Below are 20718 nucleotides of genomic sequence, written 5' to 3'. Positions count from 1 at the left end.
TACTGTTCTGGAGGAATTCTTAACTCTTCTTCTAAAGGAGCATACCTCTGGAGGAATCAGGTTCCCCAGCTTCAAACTATAGTACAAAGCTACAGTAATCAAGACAGTATGGTACTGGCACAAAAACAGAAATATAGATCAATGGTACAGGATAGAAAGCCCAGAGGTAAACCCACGCACATATGGTCACCTAATTCATGACAAAGAAGGCAAGAACATGCAATAGAGAAAAGACAGCCTTTTCAATAAGTGGTGCTGGGAAAACTGGACAGCTACATGTAAAAGAATGAAATTAGAACACTACCTAACACCATACACAAAAATAAACTTCAAATGGGTTAAAGACCTAAATGTAAGACCAGACACTATAAAACTCTTAGAGGAAAACATAGGAAAACACAAACCATATATGTGGTTTGACATAAACCACAGCAAGATCTTTTCTGACCCACCTCCTAGAGTAATGAAAATAAAAACAAAAATAAACAAATGGTACCTAATTAAACTTAAAAGCTTTTGCATAGCAAAGGAAACCATAAACAAGATGAAAAGACAGCCCTCAGAATGGGAGAAAATATTTGCAAATGAAACAACGGACAAAGGATTAATCTCCAAAATATACAAACAGCTCATGGAACTCCATATCAAAAAACAGACAATCCAATTAAAAAATGGGTGGAAGACCTAAAGAGACATTTCCCCAAAGAAGACATACAGATGGCCAAGAGGCACATGAAAATTTGCTCAACATCACCTAATTATTAGAGAAATGCAAATCAAAACTGCAATGAGGTATCACCTCACACTGATCAGAATAGCCATTATCAAAAAATCTAGAAACAATAAATGCTGGAAAGGGTGTGGTGAAAAGGGAACCCTCCTACACTGTTGGTGGGAATGTAAATTGATACAACCACTATGGAGAACAGTATGGAGGTTCCTTAAAAAACTAAAAATAGAACTACCATATGACCCAGCAATCCCACTATGGGGCATATACCCTGAGAAAACCATAATTCAAAAAGAGACATGTACCACAATGTTCATTGCAGTACTATTTACAATAGCCAGGACATGGAAGCAACCTAAGTGTCCATCGACAGATGAATGGATAAAGAAGATGTGGCACATATATACAATGGAATATTACTCAGCCATAAAAAGAAACGAAATTGAGTTACTTGTAGTGAGGTGGATGGACCTAGAGTCTGTCATACAGAGTGAAGTAAGTCAGAAAGAGAAAAACAAATACCGTATGCTAACATATATATATGGAATCTAAAAAAAAAAAAAATAGTACTGATGAACCTAGTGGCAGGGCAGGACCAAAGACGTAGACATAGAGAATGGACTTGAGGACATGAGGTGGGAGGGGGAAGCTGGAGCTAAGTGAGAGTAGCATCGACATTTGTACACTACCAAATGTAAAATAGATAGCTAGTGGGAAGCAGCAGCATAGCACAGGGAGATCAGCTCAGTGCTTTGCAATGACCTAGAGGGGTGGGATAGGGAGGGTGGGAGGGAGGATCGAGAGGGAGGGGTATGGGGATATATGTATGCATGTGGCTGATTCGCTTTGTTGTGCAGCAGAAACTAACACAGTATTGTGAAACAATTACACTCCAATAAAGAGCTATTTAAATAAATAAAGGAACATACCTCATGCTTCAAGGGTATGCCCCACTGAGCCGGCAGTGGTAGGCAGCAAATCCAAGGACTGTTAGTGGAGTGAATCAACCTATATCACTTGGGTCCAGGTCTGATGGAAAGGAGGGCTGATTACTCCAGAGGCAGCTTCTATCATCCATGTGGAACTGCTGGAAGGAACACTGTCATCTTATACTCGGGTTTTATTTATTTGCCTGGTAGGATATCCAGAAGGAAGAAGGAAAAATTGGAAGACTAGTCTATGCTAGAGCTGTCCCACAGCCAAGGATACACCACTCAGTATTTAAATATTAACCAAATTATGTTATGAGCAAGTTGAATTTTATGTGTGTGTGTATTTATATGTTCTTGCATGTATATATGTGTGGATATATACACATGTATGTATGCATGTATTTATAGTGTTACAACTCCCCAACCATTTGTATGTTGGCTGTTTAGGATTTTGTGTATGCTTCAAATTCTTCTTTAACAAATCACTTTCATTATATAGTCCTTAAATTATCTTTGCCTGGTCAATCACTGCATGAGACCCCACAGCAAAAATCAAAAAAAAAATTTCAGCTGTTTTGGGAATGTTGATTTGCTTCTTTTGTGTTGTGCTTATAATTAATGACATACTTCCTAATATCCTATAGCGTACAGATGTCAACCCTTTTCAGGCAATGGACCGAATGATGTTAAATATGCGAAACAGTATGCAGGAATTACAAAGAAACTTTGTAAGTACTAAAAGATTGTTGAGAATGTTATTTTCAGTTATCGGTACTCTATATTGTAGTGGCTTTCAACCTTTTTCTAACCATGGTCCACAGTGATTGAAAAATATGTCTTACATCATGACAGTACTTGTGTACTGTATGTATTTTACACCTGAAATAAAAGTTTCATGAGAAAATAATCATACTGTTTACAGCGTGTGCTGATATTTTCTATTTTACTTCATATTTTAAAAATCCCGGTCACAACCTACCAAAATGATTTCAGAACCTGCAAGTTTGAAAAACAGCGTTAATTAAACTTTCAAAATGAAACAATTCAACCTCAAAAACATTTATTCTGCTGAAGATGACTATTATAAATGAATGTTTTATATGAATTTAGATTTTTTTATTATGTATAACTTGTCTACTTAAAAAGATTTGTGGCATCTAAGAAATTAAGTTTTAGCGTTCAAAAATAACTCTGAAAATAGAAATTTCAGGAATGATGTTTAGGCACTGGATTAGATTAATACAGTCCAAACACTTATAAACTAGTACTAATACTCTTACTTTTCTACTCATGATATTAATCAAAATAACTTGATTCAGTATGAAGACCACCCATATTATTTTAGTCATCCAGTTTGAAATCTAAGGGTCATTTCAGAATGTCCAAATCTAGGACATTATTAATGATTTTAGAAATGTAGCAGTTGGTACCCACAGAAGGTATAAAACTTCTTGGCATATGGCTAATTGGCTCAACATTGGCAAAATTGCACACAAAGGTCAACCACTGACTGTAAAAGTATTACATGCTTCAGGGCATGGCATCTATAAATTTAAGCCACAAGTCTTTGACCTCAAAGATTTGAGGATTTCTAAATGAATCACTTGTTATTTATTATTCCTTATAAGGAGAGTGTGAATTGGTATCTAAAATACAAGGAAGTTAGGGCCTTCATGGGGGTACCATTTGGACATCATACTGATCATATATACTATCTTTAGTAGAACTTCTAGCTAGTGTTGTTACTTTATTTGAATCCTCTGACATTAGTTCTTCGTATTTGACTGAACTCACTGGATTTACAATTTATATTTACCTCTAGGGTCACCTTTCAACGGATCCAAATGGACATTCGTTTAGTTCTTCCTCAGTTATGACTTATTCCAAAGTAGGAGATGAACCACCAAAGGTTTTCCAGGCCTCAACTCAAACCCGCAGGGCTCCAGGAGGAGTAAGTATTTTCTTGGAACTTTATAAAGTTGTGGAATCATAGATCACCTGTATCAAATTTTAACTACTAAAATTTGACCTGGTACTGGTCGGGGGAAGGGCTGGGGGGAGAAAACACAGGTCAGTGTGAAAAGCAATAAAACTAACTGTATTTATTTATTTATTTTAAGGCATTCTTTGTCTCCCCCACCTACCTCCATCCCTGCCCCAGGTGCCTTTTTTCATGTTAATATCTATGATGTTTATTAGCTTTACATGTTGACAAAGTAAGTAGACACTATAAGAAGTCTTTGTTTCATGAAATAAATGTCTACTTTTAGTTTCTATTTGAAGTAAATGAATTTTTTAACTCATAAAATATTTCAAGTATACAGAAAGGACATAGAGAATAATATAAGTACCCCATACTCCTTCAATCCAGTTTAGTCAAATCATTAACACTTTTCTCTATTTACTTTAAGTTGTCTCTTGTTTTGCTTTCTTTTTAAGCAAAGATGTTACAGATTCAGTTAAAGCTTCCAATATACTCCTCCCTCCTCCTCCTTTTCCCTTTCTCTGTCCCCCAAAGACAACCATTTTCTTATACAGGCATACCTTGTTTTATTGGGCTTCACTTTATTGCACTTCACAGATAAATTGTGTTTTTAACAAACTAAAGGTTTGTGGCAACCCTGTGTTGTCAGATGAGAGACAGCAATTTTTAGCAATACAGTGTTTTTAAATTAAGGTATGTACATTGCTTTTTTAGACATAATGCTACTGCACACTTAATAACTACAGTATAGGATAAACATAACTTTTATATGTACTGAGAAACCAAAAAAATCATGTGACTCACTTTATTGCAATATTCCCTTCATTGCGGTGATCCAGAACAGATCCCGCAGTATCTCTAAGGTATGCCTGTACCTGGAATTTATCATTTTCATGGATACTTTTATAATTTTATTACTTATGTATGCTTCACATACAATACAGTGAATTATTTTACTGGTTTCTAAACTTTGTGTAAATGGTTTCGTACTGCATGTGTCCTCTGCAGCTTGACTTTGCTCAGTAATTGCTCCTGAGATTTATTCAAGTTGATATGTGTAGCTCTGGTTTCTTTATTTTAACTTCTATATAAATGTCTAAAATATGAATATACCACAGTTTTTTAATCTATTTTTCTATTGATAGATATTTAGGTGTTTATAATTTTTCACCTATTCATCTTTATACCTGTCTCCTCGTGCAAAAGGGCTAGGAATGCTATTGTTGGATTGGAGGAGATGTGTGTCTTCATCCTTACCTAGAAATCACCAAGTTATTATCACACAGTGATTGAGACAATTAGCTCCCACAGACTTTGGTATGAGTTCCCATTTCTCCACTTCCTTGTTAGTACTTATAGTAAAGAAAATTTGGGTTTGCCTGTCTAACGGGTGACTTAAATGAAACTAGAATATATAAGTCATTTCATGAGTGCTGAATAATTAGTTGCCCTTTCTTGTAGGAATGCTAGTATGTACTCCCATCTATTAATTGTCAAGGACAGTGTTGAAGGCACTAAGTTTAATATAATTAAGTTATTCTTTGTTTTAATAATTATATTGGTTCTATTTGTCCTAGACATTTTAATTGTAAGCAGTTCAGGAAATATCAGAGAACTATTGCCATAATTTTACTATAAGTTGGTAGTGGAACTGAGTACCCATTAGTTTTAGAGCAGTAGATTTATATTCTTACCTCTATAGGTAAACAGGTTCTGAGGAGTTTATAGTCTATATTTATTTAAATAATAACTAATTTTTATTTTCATCATTTTCACAGGTAAAGGAAACTAGGAGAGCACTGAGAGATTCTGAGAGTGGACTAGAAAAAATGGCTGTTGGTCATCACCTCCATGACCGAGCTCATGTCATTAAAAAGTCAAAGAACAAGAAGACTGGAGATGAAGAGGTCAATCAAGAGTTCATCAATATGAATGAAAGTAAGTTAGAGAAAATAGCATTCTTCCTCTCAAAGTTAAAATAGCAGCTGTACTAGTAGAACTTGGTGAATATTTTTTATAGAAACATTTTATATGATGTTGTTTCAGACAGTTTATGAATTGTAAATGTAGAGAATACGTTATCAAAATAGTAATAAAATTGTGGTTTCAGTGTTTCATTGTAGATCTGTTTTGTATAGTGATTTTTGTTAATGTTGAGTATCATTTATTTTTTTGTTTTATACTTGGAAAATGGAATCTTTTGAATTGTTTTTTAGAAAGACTATCAGTAGGAAATTGAGTTTTTATTTATTTCTGATATCAAAGAAGTACATTCGAAAAGTATAAAAAAGTATAAAGAAAATTAAAACTATTCATAACTCCAACCCAAAATAACTACTATTAATGTTTTAGTGTATTTCTTCCTAATAGTTTTATGTATTGATATATATAAACATACAATCACACATACTGTTTTTCAAAATTTGTATTTTACTATCTATATAGTTTATATTGTGCTTATTTTAATTCCCCACTATAATTGTGAACAGTCACCTATGATGTTACTTTTCAGAAACATCCTAGATGGTTACCTAAAAGTTTTATCATGAATTGGCCATAATTTATTTCAACTATTCTGTATTGTTGGGCACTTAGGCTTTTGTATAGATAAGATTTAAATTTCTGGTGTTGTTAGATAATAAATCACATATATATCAAGCAAATCTTTCCATTTCTTAGATTTTATATTCATTCTTCAACTCATTTAAGACTTCCTAACTTTTTTCATTATAGTTTTTAAGCTGTATTCATTTCCTGTTTTTAGAAAGTATTTTGAATAAAAATGTTTTATCATAGTAAAGGGTTTAAATTATATGATTTTAAAAAAAGAAGTTCTCTTAAGGTTGGAGCTGGATAAAATTATTCTTATGCAATGAGATGGAAGCCACAACATCTTAACCTCTCTTTCATTTTAACCTTTGTAATTTGGTCATATTTAAATATATACAGAGTAGTTCACAATAATGAACATACTGAAGAAAATTTTAGTAAATTAACACATTATTATAAAGGCAATCTGAAAGAACAAGTATTATCATTTACTTATTGTTATTATGGAATTTAGATTACCTACTTCCTAAAAACATGAATTGTCAGATGAGTAACCTGTCTCAGGAAATGGAAAAAGAAGCTCGTGAGGCCAAACTGAGGGCAGGAAGTGCTAGGCACAGGAGGAGTGTCCTCCCAGTGAGAAGAGGAGCAGGATCACCATGAGATGACCCAGGAAGAAAGCCTGTTAGTGTCGCTGGGTCATGGGGTCCATTGGATAAGTAATATGATACCCAGGCAGGTGTGTGAAAAACCAGATCATCAATAACCAAATTATCAACAGGAATAGGAGAGGAACAGAGAGAAAAGGAAATATTACTCTGAGTCAAAGACCTTTTTATTTGAAGCAGTTTCCTGCTTCTACTTTAAGGTTAGGCTGATGGAAACACCAGGCTAGAGTGAAATGCGTGGGGAGCAAGGCAATTACTGACAGCTGATACCTTAATATTTACCCCTTTATTTTGATATTTGATGTAGGTGATGCTCATGCTTTTGATGATGAGTGGCAAAATGAGGTTCTGAAGTACCAACCCAGGGGACAATGGCACAATCTAGAAAACTCTAAGATGCGAAGCATTGGTCATGAGAATTCAGGATCCCGAGAACTTAAAAGAAGGTAAAAGTTATTTCTAAACTAAACTGTGTTTTTTAAAGACAAATTAGAAGAGAAGTTATGTAATTTTACCTCTGTTATTAGGAAGTTTTGATTAACATCCAAGTTGTTTGTATCAATAATATCTTTTGTGAAAGATGTAATAACTTTATATTATTTCTGAGTATTCCAACACAAATTTAAATTTGTATCTGAAAACCAATAGTATTTTAGGATTATATGACTAGTACCTCACTAGCAAATTATGCTTTAGACAATGGGGGTAAAATCCTCCTAAGGTAAAGCAATATACTATAATGCAGTTATTCTTGTGAAACAGATTTTCATCTGGATAGAGTAGGAGTCATACATTTCGTACCAGGTAAAGATATCGGTGTTTAGGGATATGGTAAGGGGAGAGGAACTGTAGCTAAAAGGCTGAACAAAACTTCCCTAACAAGTCAAAATTGAGCATTTAATGGTAAAAAGATTTTTAGACCCTTGTATAATATGTAACAGTATCTGTATTAGATATCAAATATTTTGGAAGAGTTTTGCAAAAACTTTAGCCTCCTTTGGAATTACCGTTTGGAATAGCTGCGAAATATGAACGTGCTAAAACCACACTTTTATAGAGATTATAGAGATTTTGACACATTTAGTATATATTCTAGAGTTACAATTTTATTTGATACTCTGGGGGAAAAATTGAAAACACTACCTAATTCCTATTGAAAATTAGACTCGAGAGAGAGAGAGAGAGGGCTCAGCAGGCCTTAAAACAGAAATCTGTTCTAGGCTCTAAGAGAGTGGAGAATTGCTGCAGAAGGTGGAAGCCTTCCCAGAACCAGCGGTCGACAAGTGGGTACCAAGTAAATTAGAAGACTTGTGCAGAATTTCATGTGCTAGCATCTTTTATTTTAAAATACTTGTTTAGGAATTTAGAGCCCTAATGTTTTCTTTAGAAAACTTGCTCTCATATTAATTTTAGATAATATTTGTGTCACTTTGAAAAGTTTATTGATAAAAACCTAACAGTGCTAAGTTTGACTATGAAATCCAGGTCCCAGTTAGAGAAAAGCATGCTCTTTATAGATGATCTATAAATTTATGGCCTATCAGTAGCATTTTCTGTAAACCAGCACTGTCCAATAGAACTTTCTGAAATGATTTTTTGCAATGACGAAAATGTTATGCATCTGTACTGTCCAATATGGTAGCCAGTGGCCCCATGTGGCTATTGAATCACACTTGAAATGTAAACAATGCAGCTGAGGAACTGAATTTTTAAATTTTATTTTATTTTAATTAATTTAAATGTAAATGATGTGGCTAGTGGCTACCATGTTGGACAGCATGGTTCAACGGTAAACAGTTAAATCTATCTCAGGAAAGCAGCTGTTGCTTTCTTAAATGTTAAGTGAAATAGTCTGCCATATGTTTTTCAAAGCTATTAAGGAACCTTTAAGATAAAACTCACCTTAAATTACAGTGGTCTGTATCATGTTTGTATTGATTTTTTTAATGACCATTTAAAAAATGGTATTAATGTTCACATGTATATTTCTCAGAGAGAAACTGCATCAAAGTCCAGCCATTGAACGTGGAAGAAGATCAAATGTTTTTGTGGACAAACTCAACATCAAAGGATCACCTGTGAAAATCAACAAAAAATAAATAGCATTGCATTTGATTTGTTTAGTTTTGGTTGTTTGAACAGAGAAAGTAATGGTGCTGAGTAATACACCTAAGACCAATCGCTTGTTATTAAATCAATACTGTGTTCTTAGCAACTTTCTTCTGAATGTTCTTGGAAGTGCTAGCTTTATATTGTCCCTACTTTAGGAATAAAACTTTAATTTTCAATAGTGCAAGCTGTTAAACATTCTATAACACTCTTTAAAACATAACACATGCTGATTTTGCTTTCACAATTATTTTCCTATTGGCTATGTATTCCCCTATATATTCAAGATTGAATGTACAGCTGTTCTATCATATAAAATTAGTTAAAAGAATAAACTGTAAAAAAATAGTCTCAATTTTTACTAACACTATGATAGAGTGATGTTAAGAAAGGTTAAAATTATTTAGTTCAAATTTTATAATGTGTTATGTAGCCAGCTAGCTTAAAGAATTTTTTTAAATAAAGCAAAACTATACTAGTACTCTTTTACAAAAAATTAGTTATTATTTTGATAAAGAACATAAAGAATAATCAAATAGTTCCTTTTCAAAGAGATTTTAAATTGTTAATATACATGAATTTTCTTATCATTTCTTTATACAGTATATTCTTTTTTTTGTTCTGTGTTACATTTTCAACATTCGTCAGACTTTATATTGACCTTTCTCTTTAACATCTTAAGGTAGCATATTTCTGTTCTCCTTTCTCACAGACAGCTTAATCTATCTCCACGGTTAACATTCTAAAGTTGGAGTGTCCTTGGAGAAACTCTGCTCAGCCCTTTTGTGACATTTAGAAAAATGCATTTGGTATTCTGCAAACCTGAATGATTGATTGTCTCAAAATTTCTTAGACAGGTGAAGTGTGTTTGAGCAAGGTACTTAATTCAATTGTTCCCTTTTTAAGTATACTATTTAAAAATTCAGCTCTTGGGTTTTTTCATTCTAGAATGTGAGCATTAATCTGTTTTTATAAAGTTAGGCATGAAGTTTGTGAGAATATAAAATCTTAACTTTTAAGTTTTTGTTGTTTCAAGGGGGGAAAAAACAGAATCGATTATCACTCTATAATCCTAATATCTTCCCTTTTAAAATTTGGAAGTAGAATTGTGTGATTGTGCTTATACTCTTCTAATTTTCTATATCATATCCTGTTAATTTTACTAGTCAGTGTTTCATGCCTTTAATTAGTCACTAAACTAAGATGCATATGTGTCAATTCATTTTTATAATGGAAAGTAATTGAGCAAGTATTAAAGATGTTAAAATTTTCCTCTTATGAATAATTTAGTGTACTAATAACATACTATTACATACTGGGAAGTTATCATAAGGCATCCGTTTGAAATAACACTTTTGCATAAATTCCCTAGATAGAGCAAAATCCCAGTAGACCCTGTAATTATTCTCCTTTTGCCTAAATTATTACACTGACGTTAACTTGAATCATTATATTCAAATATGAAAACACATTTTAATAAATAATTGTGCTTAAAACAGTATAACTTCTATGCATCATATAACAGAGAATTCATAGATGCTTTTTTCATCTCAATTTGTTTACCGTAGAAATCAAATTAAAATTGAATTAAATATATATTTCCTCCTATGCCACAGTGATTCCTGAGGGGCCACTTACAAAATATGTGACATCTGGAGATCAAATGTTAGTTCTTTATGTTCACACGATGCTGAAATTAACTTTTTTTCAGAATTTATTTTTATCCTAATTCTGAAGTCAACTTAACTAGTATAAAAAAGAAGGCTCGCCACAGCTTGTAGTTCACATTATTTTTTCTTTATTGACAACCACTGATCTTTCTGGAACGCTGGGTCTTTGGGGAATGTAAGGATATTAACTATTTGGTGAATGTGGCCTTGACAATAAGTCCAAGTTGAAAACTTAGGCTCCTTGCTACTTCAGTGATTTTCCTGGTAACTTTCAGTCTCAGTGATGGGTTTTCATTATTTATCTTTAGGACTTCATTATCTTTTATTGTTACAGGGCAGTGGCAGGAGCACATTGGTATCAGATGGTGCCCTACGTGTGGCAATGTGATGGTGTTTGGAGGTCGGGCCTTTGGGAGGTGATTAGATTATGAGGGTGGAGCCCTCATGAATGGGATTAATGCCTTTGTAAAAGGGACCCTAGAGAGCTCCTCCACCCTTTCTGCCTTGTGCCCACACAGTGAGAAGTTGGCTGCCTATGAACCAGGATGTGGGACACACCAGACACCGAATCTCCTGGAGCTTTGATCTTGGGCTTCCCACCTTGCAGATCTATGAGAAATAAATTTCTATTGTTTACAAGTCACCCCGTCTATGGTATTTTTGTTATAGCCGCCTGAATGGACTAAGGCAATGGTCTTAGGCTAGTCGGGCTAGGACAATTTGGAGATTCTACTGAGGTTTGACCTAGACCCTCACTGCAGTGAATCAGGACCTTCACTGAATTTATCTTTATTCTTATACATTATAGAATGACTATGAATTAACAGAATGTGTAACTGCTTTGAATGATATAATGTATGTGTATTTTGCCACTTGAAAACCTAACAGAAGTAATCTATAATGTGTACTCATATAAAAATTTAGCTAGACAGTTCTTGGCTTTTTGTCCTCTAGTTTCCTCTGTGGAGAAAACAAGTTTATTACTTTGGTTAAAAGTGGTAATTAATAAAAATAATTAAGAATATACTTGGTATAATAATTACAGGAAAATATGAATATATATATATACACACACAGGACAATGAGTATGAATTTTTACTTTAGGAAACTTAGTTTGTTAAAGTGGTAATTTCAAAAAGTAATTTCAAAAGTAACAGATACACTTTTTTATTTAACATAATTATATCTTAAAGTAAAACCTTAATGTTATTACTATTTACATAATTATTATTTAATTTACATATTTTAAACAAATACATACACAGGCTTATAAAGACTAAATTTTTGAAAGCCTACAAATAAAAAAGTTTACTTAAAAGTATTCAACATTAATGGATTGACTCATCAAAGTAAATCCTTTACTAAAAATTAATACATGGATGATATACAAAAAATAAGTACAAAATCCAACATTGAATCTCTGGTTTTTCTTTCCTTGTATCCTGTAATTTACTCTGATTTCCATTTATTTGATCTTATTCATTTAACAAATATTTATTGAGCACCTAGCACAGCAAGGGGTACAGCAATTAACAAAACCACATCACTGTCCTTGTGGAACTTACATTCTCATTGGGAGAGTCAGACAACAGACAGCTGTGTAAAATGTCCGGGTGTATCTAAGAAGAGCTCTGAAGGAAAATGAAGCAGTGCAGGAACATAGGGAAGAGCTTGCTGTTTTAGAACAGTTGGTCAGGGAACACCTCACTCTATCATTGAGGATATTTGAACAGAGAGAAGAAGGTAAGGGAAAGAGCCATGCTTGTATCCGGAGGAGAGCACAGGCTCTGGTCATGTGAGGATCAGCAAGGAGGCCAATGTGTCTGGAGGAAAACGAGCAAGTGTAGTAGAGCTACACTGGTGTGGCTGCTCAAGCAAGACCTTGTATTGTAGGTGCTTATTCTGAAGGTTAATTTTTTTTTAATTTAGTTATTTAAATTTTTAAGGTCATTAAAGATTTCAGATTAAAAAAATTAGTTATGAAAAATTTCAAGCCTACACAAAAGTAGAGATGACAGCAACAGTGAATTCACTGGTTGAGTGATTTCAGCAGAAAAATGACATAGCCAGGCTTAAAAGGATCCCTTTAGTTACTGTGCTGGGAATAGACTGAGCAGTCGCAGGGCAGAAGCAGTAAGGTCAGTTAGTCTATTAAAGTAATTCCGTCGAGATAGCAGCGCTTTGAGAGGTGGAGAGAAGCTGCCGATTCTGGATCTATTTTTGAACGTAGTTCCCATAGCATATGCTGACAGACTGGACCAGCAGAGTCAAAGAGTGGTTCAAAGTGACATTTTTGGTCTGGGCAACTCGAAGAACGGAGTTTCCATTTATCGGATGAAGAAGACTGCAGAAGAAGGTTTTGGTGGAAGATCATTAGCTCCTTTTTGGACATATTAAGTTCCAGATGCCTCTAAGAGATCCAAGTGGAATCCTCAAGGATGCTGTCTTCTATGTGGACTGGACATATAATGTTTAACATCGAACAAAGATGGAACATTTTGAAAGGAGAAAAAGCACTTGTAGATAGTTCATTATTTTTCCACGTTCTTTACAGGTCATCCTATAGATTAATTATTTTTTCATATTTCTGTAGTAGCATAGATAACAATTTTGCATTTTTTTTAACGTAAATTCTATTATAAACGTCTCTCCACTCTGCTGTATGGGGAAAACCACCACGTTTAAAGGCTGCATCTTTCTGGGAGCGTGCCAAAACCCTGATTAGCTCCGCAAAGCGACTGCACTTCCTCTTCCCCGTCGGCAGAGGGCATCCTGGCAGCGGAGGGCGCTGCTCGGCTCTGAGAACCGGAAGCTTCTCCCTCTCTCTTTTTTTCTCCCCTCCCTCTCATCCTTCACCCCTGAAGTGCTCTTCCGGCACTGGTTGCCGGCGTGCCTTTGAACGCTTCTAGTGGTGGTGCTGGTTGCTGGGCAGAGCCGGAGCTGCGGGACCTTCGCGCCTGTTCTGCGCTCGCCATGAGGCTGCTGGGAACCGCCGCCGCCGCCGCCGCCGCCGCGGCTGTGGAGAGCTGGCCGCTCCCGCGGGTCCCCGCCGCCCTGGGCTGGCAATGGAAGCAGGTAGTGGAGTCCGGCGGGGCGATACCGCACCACGGACTGTCCCCGGGACCTTGCGGTGTGTCCGGAGCCAGGGAGGAAGTGACACTCCTACCCTCCCTGGCACCTCCTTACTGACAGCTCCGAATGCGAGCTGTCGACCTCAGCGCTGAAAAGCCCCTCGGTATCTGCACAGCCGCTGGTTATTAATGAGCAGCGTCCCGGTGCGCTGGGAGGTTCGGCGGCCTCCGATTTATGGTTAAGCCTCTTATTTTTGGTATACCTTAGGGAGGTGAGGTGACTGGAGTGAAGGTCGAGACAACGGAAAAATTAGTGTGTCCAGGGCTCGAATCCAGAGCTTCTGACTCGTTATGCCGTGCTCTTTTCACTACAGAGTGTCGTTGGCCTCTGACTGATCCCTCTTTCATCTGACCCTGGGTTATTTGATTTGGACCCCGACCCTCCCAGTACCTTTCTTTGGTTCTGTGTCTGCCTTTTGTGGGGGGCGCGGGGAGCGCAGAGTGGACTAGGATTAGGTAGGAGTTGAGCCTTTCCTGTCATGCAAACCTCCTTTGCTTTGCTCGCTGATATCCGTGGGATTTAATCAACCAAGTGCCGATCACCCGGATTCCATTTTACCCAGGTTTTCCAAGTTCTTCCCTTTTCCCAGAAGTGGCTGCAGTGCATTTTGGATGGGCAGTCCTATAGAGAGAAATTTATATTGTGTCCTGTGTGTATTGTGTCCTGTTTCCATAAATGGAAACATCCATTCCATCACTACCAGAGTAAAATAAAGTTGTTGTTGTTGTTTTAATGTTACTAATTGTTTTGGGGTGGAAAGGAATTGGAAACCTTTTGTGGGCTGCCTTGAAGCTATTGGCACCACTGCATAGAGCATATAAGTCCTCAAACATCCTTGCTAGCTGTGAACTACAGTAAGGAGGAAGAGGAAAAAAAGTAAAATTTAGAGTAAAAACTATATTTCCTATTAAAGTAGTTGTTGGGAGCTGTTTTTCTGATTTTATCAGCCCCAGTGTATATTTTCAAACCTGTGCCATTAGGTAAAAGTATCTGTCCCCTTTTCTTTATTTAATTAATTTATTTGAATATATCTTTTCTAACTTATTTATTTTTAAGAGTATGTCTTTTCTGTCCTCTCTTGCAGCCTCTTCTTTGGTTACAGGAGTTGCAGGTTGAGACATTCCTTCTTTTGCCTTTTCAGACAATCTCATATGACGTTTTGTGTCCATTGAGATTTCTTGGAGGAAAGATGTCCACTAAACCCTTTCTAATTGTCCACTGTTTTCTCATGAAAAATGCATTGAATTGAGCTCTCTTATTTTTTCAGGCTAATTGGAAGATTTGCCGATGGTGTTCATCAGGGGTGATTCCTAATGAAAAGATACGAAATATTGGAATCTCAGCTCACATTGATTCTGGGAAAACTACATTAACAGAACGAGTGCTTTACTACACTGGCAGAATTGCAAAAATGCATGAGGTATGTGGTTCATGGTTGATTCCATTAGTTTGACCTTGGTTTTAATTGTTGTATAAGGATTTAAGAAACTTCACAAACCTGAAAGATTAAAAGAATGGTAACAGTGGATCTTTAATCAGAGTCACAAAATGGATAGATCAGGTTGGCTTGAAATGTTGCTCTGAGGAATCTTTCTAGAGACCATCACTGTGGGTATCCTGAGTAGGCTGTTTTTCAAGAATGTTAAGTCAATATGATGTACCCTTAAGCAGCCATTAAAATAATGTTTACATACTTTTAAATGTTATGGAGAGATGTTTATAATGTTAAGTGGAAAAAGGGTTTAAAATGAGCTTAATAGTTAAAAAATACATATGTCAGGAAAGAATTATTTTAGAAAATCTTGAAACTCTCCTGAAGACATTACATATTATTGAGTAATTCAACTCTCCACTTAAAAATGTTACTTCAGATGAAGATCATCTCATTAAATCACAGACTTTAAAAGCTGAATTCTTCCCACCCAGACCTCAAAGTCCACACGAAACACAGCAGGGAAAAATCTCTTCTCTGCACATCTGCTCACAGACTAACACAGGGCTGGTGGGCAGGAACAGTGCAGAGGGAGCAAGGATGGCTCTAAGACCAGGTAATGCTCAGTGGTAGCAGCTGCTAAAAATGGCAATGAAAAAAGGGTTAGGGTTAATAGAGGGCAAAACCTGTAATCAATTTTCTACTCCATGAGATGATATGGTTTGACAATTAGGTTTCTCTGAAAATTGCATCAGTTAACTATCTGTGTTCTGGTTCCATCTGTGAAGATTTCTTTCCTTCTTGGAATGCAGGGACAGAGAAATCTGAATTGCTGTACTTGTGTTTAGGTAAAAGGTAAAGATGGAGTTGGTGCTGTCATGGATTCCATGGAACTAGAAAGACAAAGAGGAATCACTATTCAGTCAGCAGCCACCTATACCATGTGGAAAGATGTCAATATCAACATTATAGATACTCCTGGTGAGCTAAGTTCTTGGTTTTATTGCAGCTTGTTTTGGCAGTGGCATGTTTAGTTCTTTCCTCTACCATGATCTAGCTCATTTTTGAGTATCAAATAATACTCAAAAGTGTGACTGTGAATTCCCTATTAGAGAAATCTAACTTGGGACCTAGAATACTTCATCTTTAAGTGGTTTCTTTGAAAAATAGTGCAAAGAAATTGTGAATAGGAAGGTTCTTGCCTTTTACATGTTGCAGCTGATTCCAAAGATGCCCATGCCCTAGTATCTTTTGAAGTGATTTTGTTGAGCCCCTGAACCTTATGGTAAGTGAACAGTATTGGTGGTTTAAGGAGTTCATATTTTAATTAGAAGACTTACGTAATGATCAGAGATAGAAGAACTTTTACTTGTACATGTTGTAAAAATTCATACTGCTTTTTAAGACCCTGACACAGTTCTCTGTCTCATTTAGGGCACGTGGACTTCACAATAGAAGTTGAAAGAGCCCTGAGGGTGCTGGATGGTGCCATCCTTGTTCTCTGCGCGGTTGGAGGGGTGCAGTGCCAGACCATGACTGTTAATCGTCAGATGAAGCGCTACAGTGTTCCATTTCTAACTTTCATTAACAAACTCGACCGAATGGGCTCCAACCCAGCCAGGGCCCTGCAGCAAATGAGGTACTGAACCTTAGAACAGAGTGGGGGTAATGATCTGGATAACAAACCTTACATCCAGAAGGACAGTTAATTCAGTGTCATTAAGCTTTATCCCCTTAAATTTTTTTTCCTTTTTAAAATTCATCTATGTGTATGACTTATCATAGTAAATGGAACACTGAGGTCCATAGTTTGGTTTGTGATGTGATTTCATCAACTACTTTCTCTGTAAAATGGAAGAAATATGACTTAAATTTTAGGGAGATTGAAGGTGAATTCAGAAAACCATCTGGCAATTTGTAGTGTTTTGCTCTAATTAGAGAAGTTATAATCTAGGGTAGATTCTGAAAGTACTGTGCATTTATTTAGACAAACCTAGAGGATTATCTTCAATTTTAACCTTCATTTGAGAAATTTTAATTAATGACTTAAATTAGTATGCTATATTCTCTTGCTTTTATTTGTTAACATATTTGTTAAGACAACAGCAATACTTCCTTTCTGAATCAGACATAACCCAGTGGTATTGATATGATTTTACATTTTGCACAATACTACTTGTTTCACACAGCCTTTGAAAAGAGTCGGAGTTTTCACCTTTTGTAGATCTGAAAATGTAGCGGTAGAGTTCCTACCCAAGTTTCACATGGCAGAGCTGATGGATGTAGGCAGTAAGGTTTGTGGTAGTGGAGAGACTAAGAGTGATGTGTCTGATGACAAAAGATACCGTGTTGAGGAACTTTAACTGACACTATTGCTGTGTGCTCTCTGATGGAAGTGATGTTTTTGAGAACATGAGAGTGAAATTTTTCTTTATTGGGCATTTGTAATACCTTCTTGGGAGAACGAAACGTTTTCACTTTTTTTTTCTAATTATATTTTACTTGTGGTTGGCAATAGATGGTCTCTTTGCACCAAGTTTTTTCCTGAATTCCAGGCAGATTCTGTTTCAGCATTTATTTGACTACTTTGGTTCTTTCTTTGCACCACTCCCTTTTACCTGTTACCTCATTCTGTAGCTCCCATTAAACAGATCTTGAAACTTCTGAATCTGGCCTCTGTGTCTTAACTTTTCTACCATACTTTCTCATACTTTCTGTCTCCTTCTAATTTTTCACTGGGTTATGAGAGAATTTTTGAGGTCAGTCTTCCAACTCACTAATCTGGTATTCGTCTGCATCCCTTCTGTTATTTAGCCTGTTTTTTGTTCTTTTTAATCCCAGCAGTTATGTAGTTAATTTCTATAAACTTTCCCTTTTATTGTGACATCTTTATTAATAGAGGTAATTCCTTTTTAGATCTTTACATTTTATTTTCTTCTAGTAACTTTCTCCTTGGAGGTTAGTACCATTTCTTGAGCTCCCACCTCTCTTTCAAGCTATTGATTTCCTTCAGATATTTGGTGGTTCTTAGTTATCTATCCATAGTTATAGATGGATACCTAGAATCTAGAGCATAATTAGCTAGAGCATATTTCTACTTGAGTGTAAATCCCTGCCAGTGAGTGTAATTTCTCTTCGGTGGTTGTGCCTGATTGAGCGTACAGGCCGATGATGAATGTCTGACTTTAATACCCACTCTAAGGGTTTTCCCCCTAAGGAACTTCCTTTTCAGATAGCTATACTCAGCTTCACTAGAGTCAGCTGATCCAAGAATGAGATGTGGGTACAGTTATCCCACCATCCTTTAATTTCCTGGCCAACCACTCAATGACCTGTTTTCCCCTCTTCTGTTTCTGATCCAGGGTATTCTGGGGATCTGATGGGAAAATACGTATCTTACAGTTCTTTTTGTTGCCCGAATAGGGTTGAGGCTTCCTGAGCACAGTGAGTTTGGCTGTCAGTCTGTTCCCACATGCTTTTGTATCCTCCGCTCTGACCTGCTGATCAGTTCCACAGATATGCCATTGATTCCTTTTTATATTTATTTTGTCATTTCAAAGGGATTTGGGGAGAAAAAAAGGGGTAATCATGTATTTTTATTTTTCAGGTCTAAACTAAGTCATAATGCAGCATTTGTACAATTACCCATTGGTTTGGAGGGTGATTTTAAAGGTATTATAGATCTTATTGAGGAACGAGCCATCTATTTTGATGGAGACTTTGGGTAAGTGTTAAAAATATACTATTCTATTAAAATCTTATATTTTAAAAAGTATCAAAGAGAAGGGAAAGGATGAGTGCTTTAAATATAAACTTCTTTTTGAAATGTGGCTGGAAGAATATCCTCTAAGATGATTTTGTTTTAATGCTTTTAATCCTAGTTACTTCCCATTTTGCTTAGTATTCATTCCAAGGGAGAGTATGTTACACTTTGGGTGATATATTTATATCGCATTATGATATACACGGTGTGGTGAGAGGAGACCTTCAGCTTGGGCTAGTGATGTAATATCTCTTTTTCTACTTGTTCATGCATTCATCCATGTATTCATTCATTCTGTAGACTTTTCTGGAACAGCTACTATGTTCTGGGTATTATAAAAACTGGGAAGAAAATAAGGATCATAAATATTTCATCTACCTACTTCATGGGATTACAAAAATAAAAAGATTAATATATAAAAGAAGTTAAAACTTGTATACATGTGGTTTAGGCGATACAAAAAGCAAATTGGTAACTTTTGACATGGTTTTGGTCCGTCAACCAACTTTTGAAGAGACCTTTGCATACAAAGCATTGTAACTGCGCAGTGGTTATCAAACCATGGCATTCAGAAAAATCACCTGGAGAGCTTATTAAAACACAAATCTCAGGATTCACCTCCAGAGATTCTAATTCAGTAGCTGTAGGGTGGGCCTGGAATTTGCATTTCTGGAAAGCTCCCAAGTGGTGCTGATGTTTCAGGTCTGCAGACCACAGTTTGAGTGGCACTATTCTAGACAATTTGGGGAGTCATAAATGAACCTTTGTTCTGAAGCATGGACCCAGTAGCCTGGCAGTTCTCTCTGAAGGTCCTTTATTAGGAGTTTCCTTTTTCTGCTATGGAACTGAGATTGCTGGTCTGGCAGGTGGGTGAAAAGCATTGTGATCAGTTAACTATATAGAATTTATCCTTATCGACCGTCTTGTAGGCAGGGAAAAGATCAAGCCTATTCAGTGGACAAGGCATTTCTCACTCTTACTTTTTGTTTGACAACTAAGTAATGACAACAAAGTTTATCTCTCACTCCTTAGATTGTAAGGGACAAGGATTTTTACCAGGTTTATTTGCTGCTATGTACCCAGCCCTAGAACTGTCTGGTACAAAATAGAGACTCAAAAAATATTTTTAAGTAAATAAATAAATCTGCTTCCCCAGAATTACCAGGGCACACATTTCTGTCTACTGAAGCAGAGGCTTTTAAACATTGTTGTACATCGGAACCACAGGTGGAACTTCTTAACATACCTGCCCCCTTTCCCAGCCCTAGACCACTGGGTATGTACATTTTGAAAGGAAGATTCTGATGTGAAAGACTAAGAAGCAGGGAGCTTGCCAGAATGGAAGAAATTAAGTTCTGAAGGCTGTGAAGAGCATTCTTTAGGACAATAAGAATTATTTTCTGACTACTTGCAATTATTTGCAATTGGCTTCTTTTCCCTTTTTTTTTTTTTTCAGGAATGTGTTTTCTGAAAAGCTTGTTATTTTTCGACATTAGATTCCATTTTTAAAGAAATACTTTTAAAATGTTAAGACTGATGTTTCTAAATATCAAATATATCCATTTCTCTGTTGTGTATTTTATTTGTGACTCTTACCTATCTGGCCCCTAGAGGGACGGAGAACTGAGGTCAAGGTTGAAGAGTCTGTCATAATTAGTAACCTTTTTTTTTTTTTTAACTACAGACTGGAGTGTTCTGTGTTAAAAATTGCTACTAATGAAAAGGAATAGTCAAGTCTCTAATCCTGC

General features: G+C 36.0%; 2 protein-coding genes across 3 annotated transcripts in view; both read left to right on the top strand.

Moving 5' to 3' along the window:
* Window positions 1-9156, top strand: part of MLF1 (myeloid leukemia factor 1) — a 42162-nt gene extending 33006 nt beyond the window's left edge. Inside the window, exons 3-7 of one of the 2 annotated variants that reach the window (XM_061193501.1) lie at window positions 2307-2390; window positions 3485-3613; window positions 5425-5584; window positions 7172-7310; window positions 8858-9156. In XM_061193501.1, the coding sequence (XP_061049484.1) occupies window positions 2307-2390; window positions 3485-3613; window positions 5425-5584; window positions 7172-7310; window positions 8858-8963 (618 nt within the window). In that variant the 3' untranslated portion in view covers window positions 8964-9156. The remainder of the gene's footprint in view (window positions 1-2306; window positions 2391-3484; window positions 3614-5424; window positions 5585-7171; window positions 7311-8857) is intronic. The other variant, XM_061193502.1, reaches the window with a different exon arrangement.
* A 4342-nt stretch (window positions 9157-13498) lies between these two features.
* Window positions 13499-20718, top strand: part of GFM1 (G elongation factor mitochondrial 1) — a 41931-nt gene continuing 34711 nt past the window's right edge. The window contains exons 1-5 of the mRNA XM_061194525.1: window positions 13499-13718; window positions 15043-15195; window positions 16056-16188; window positions 16642-16846; window positions 18815-18931. Coding sequence (XP_061050508.1) covers window positions 13617-13718; window positions 15043-15195; window positions 16056-16188; window positions 16642-16846; window positions 18815-18931 — 710 coding nt within the window. The 5' untranslated portion in view covers window positions 13499-13616. The remainder of the gene's footprint in view (window positions 13719-15042; window positions 15196-16055; window positions 16189-16641; window positions 16847-18814; window positions 18932-20718) is intronic.

Source organism: Eubalaena glacialis, chromosome 6, assembly GCF_028564815.1.
Source record: "Eubalaena glacialis isolate mEubGla1 chromosome 6, mEubGla1.1.hap2.+ XY, whole genome shotgun sequence".
In the NCBI taxonomy this organism is placed as follows: domain Eukaryota; kingdom Metazoa; phylum Chordata; class Mammalia; order Artiodactyla; family Balaenidae; genus Eubalaena; species Eubalaena glacialis.
Note: the sequence above shows the minus strand (reverse complement) of the source record. Positions and strands in the feature narration are given on the sequence as shown.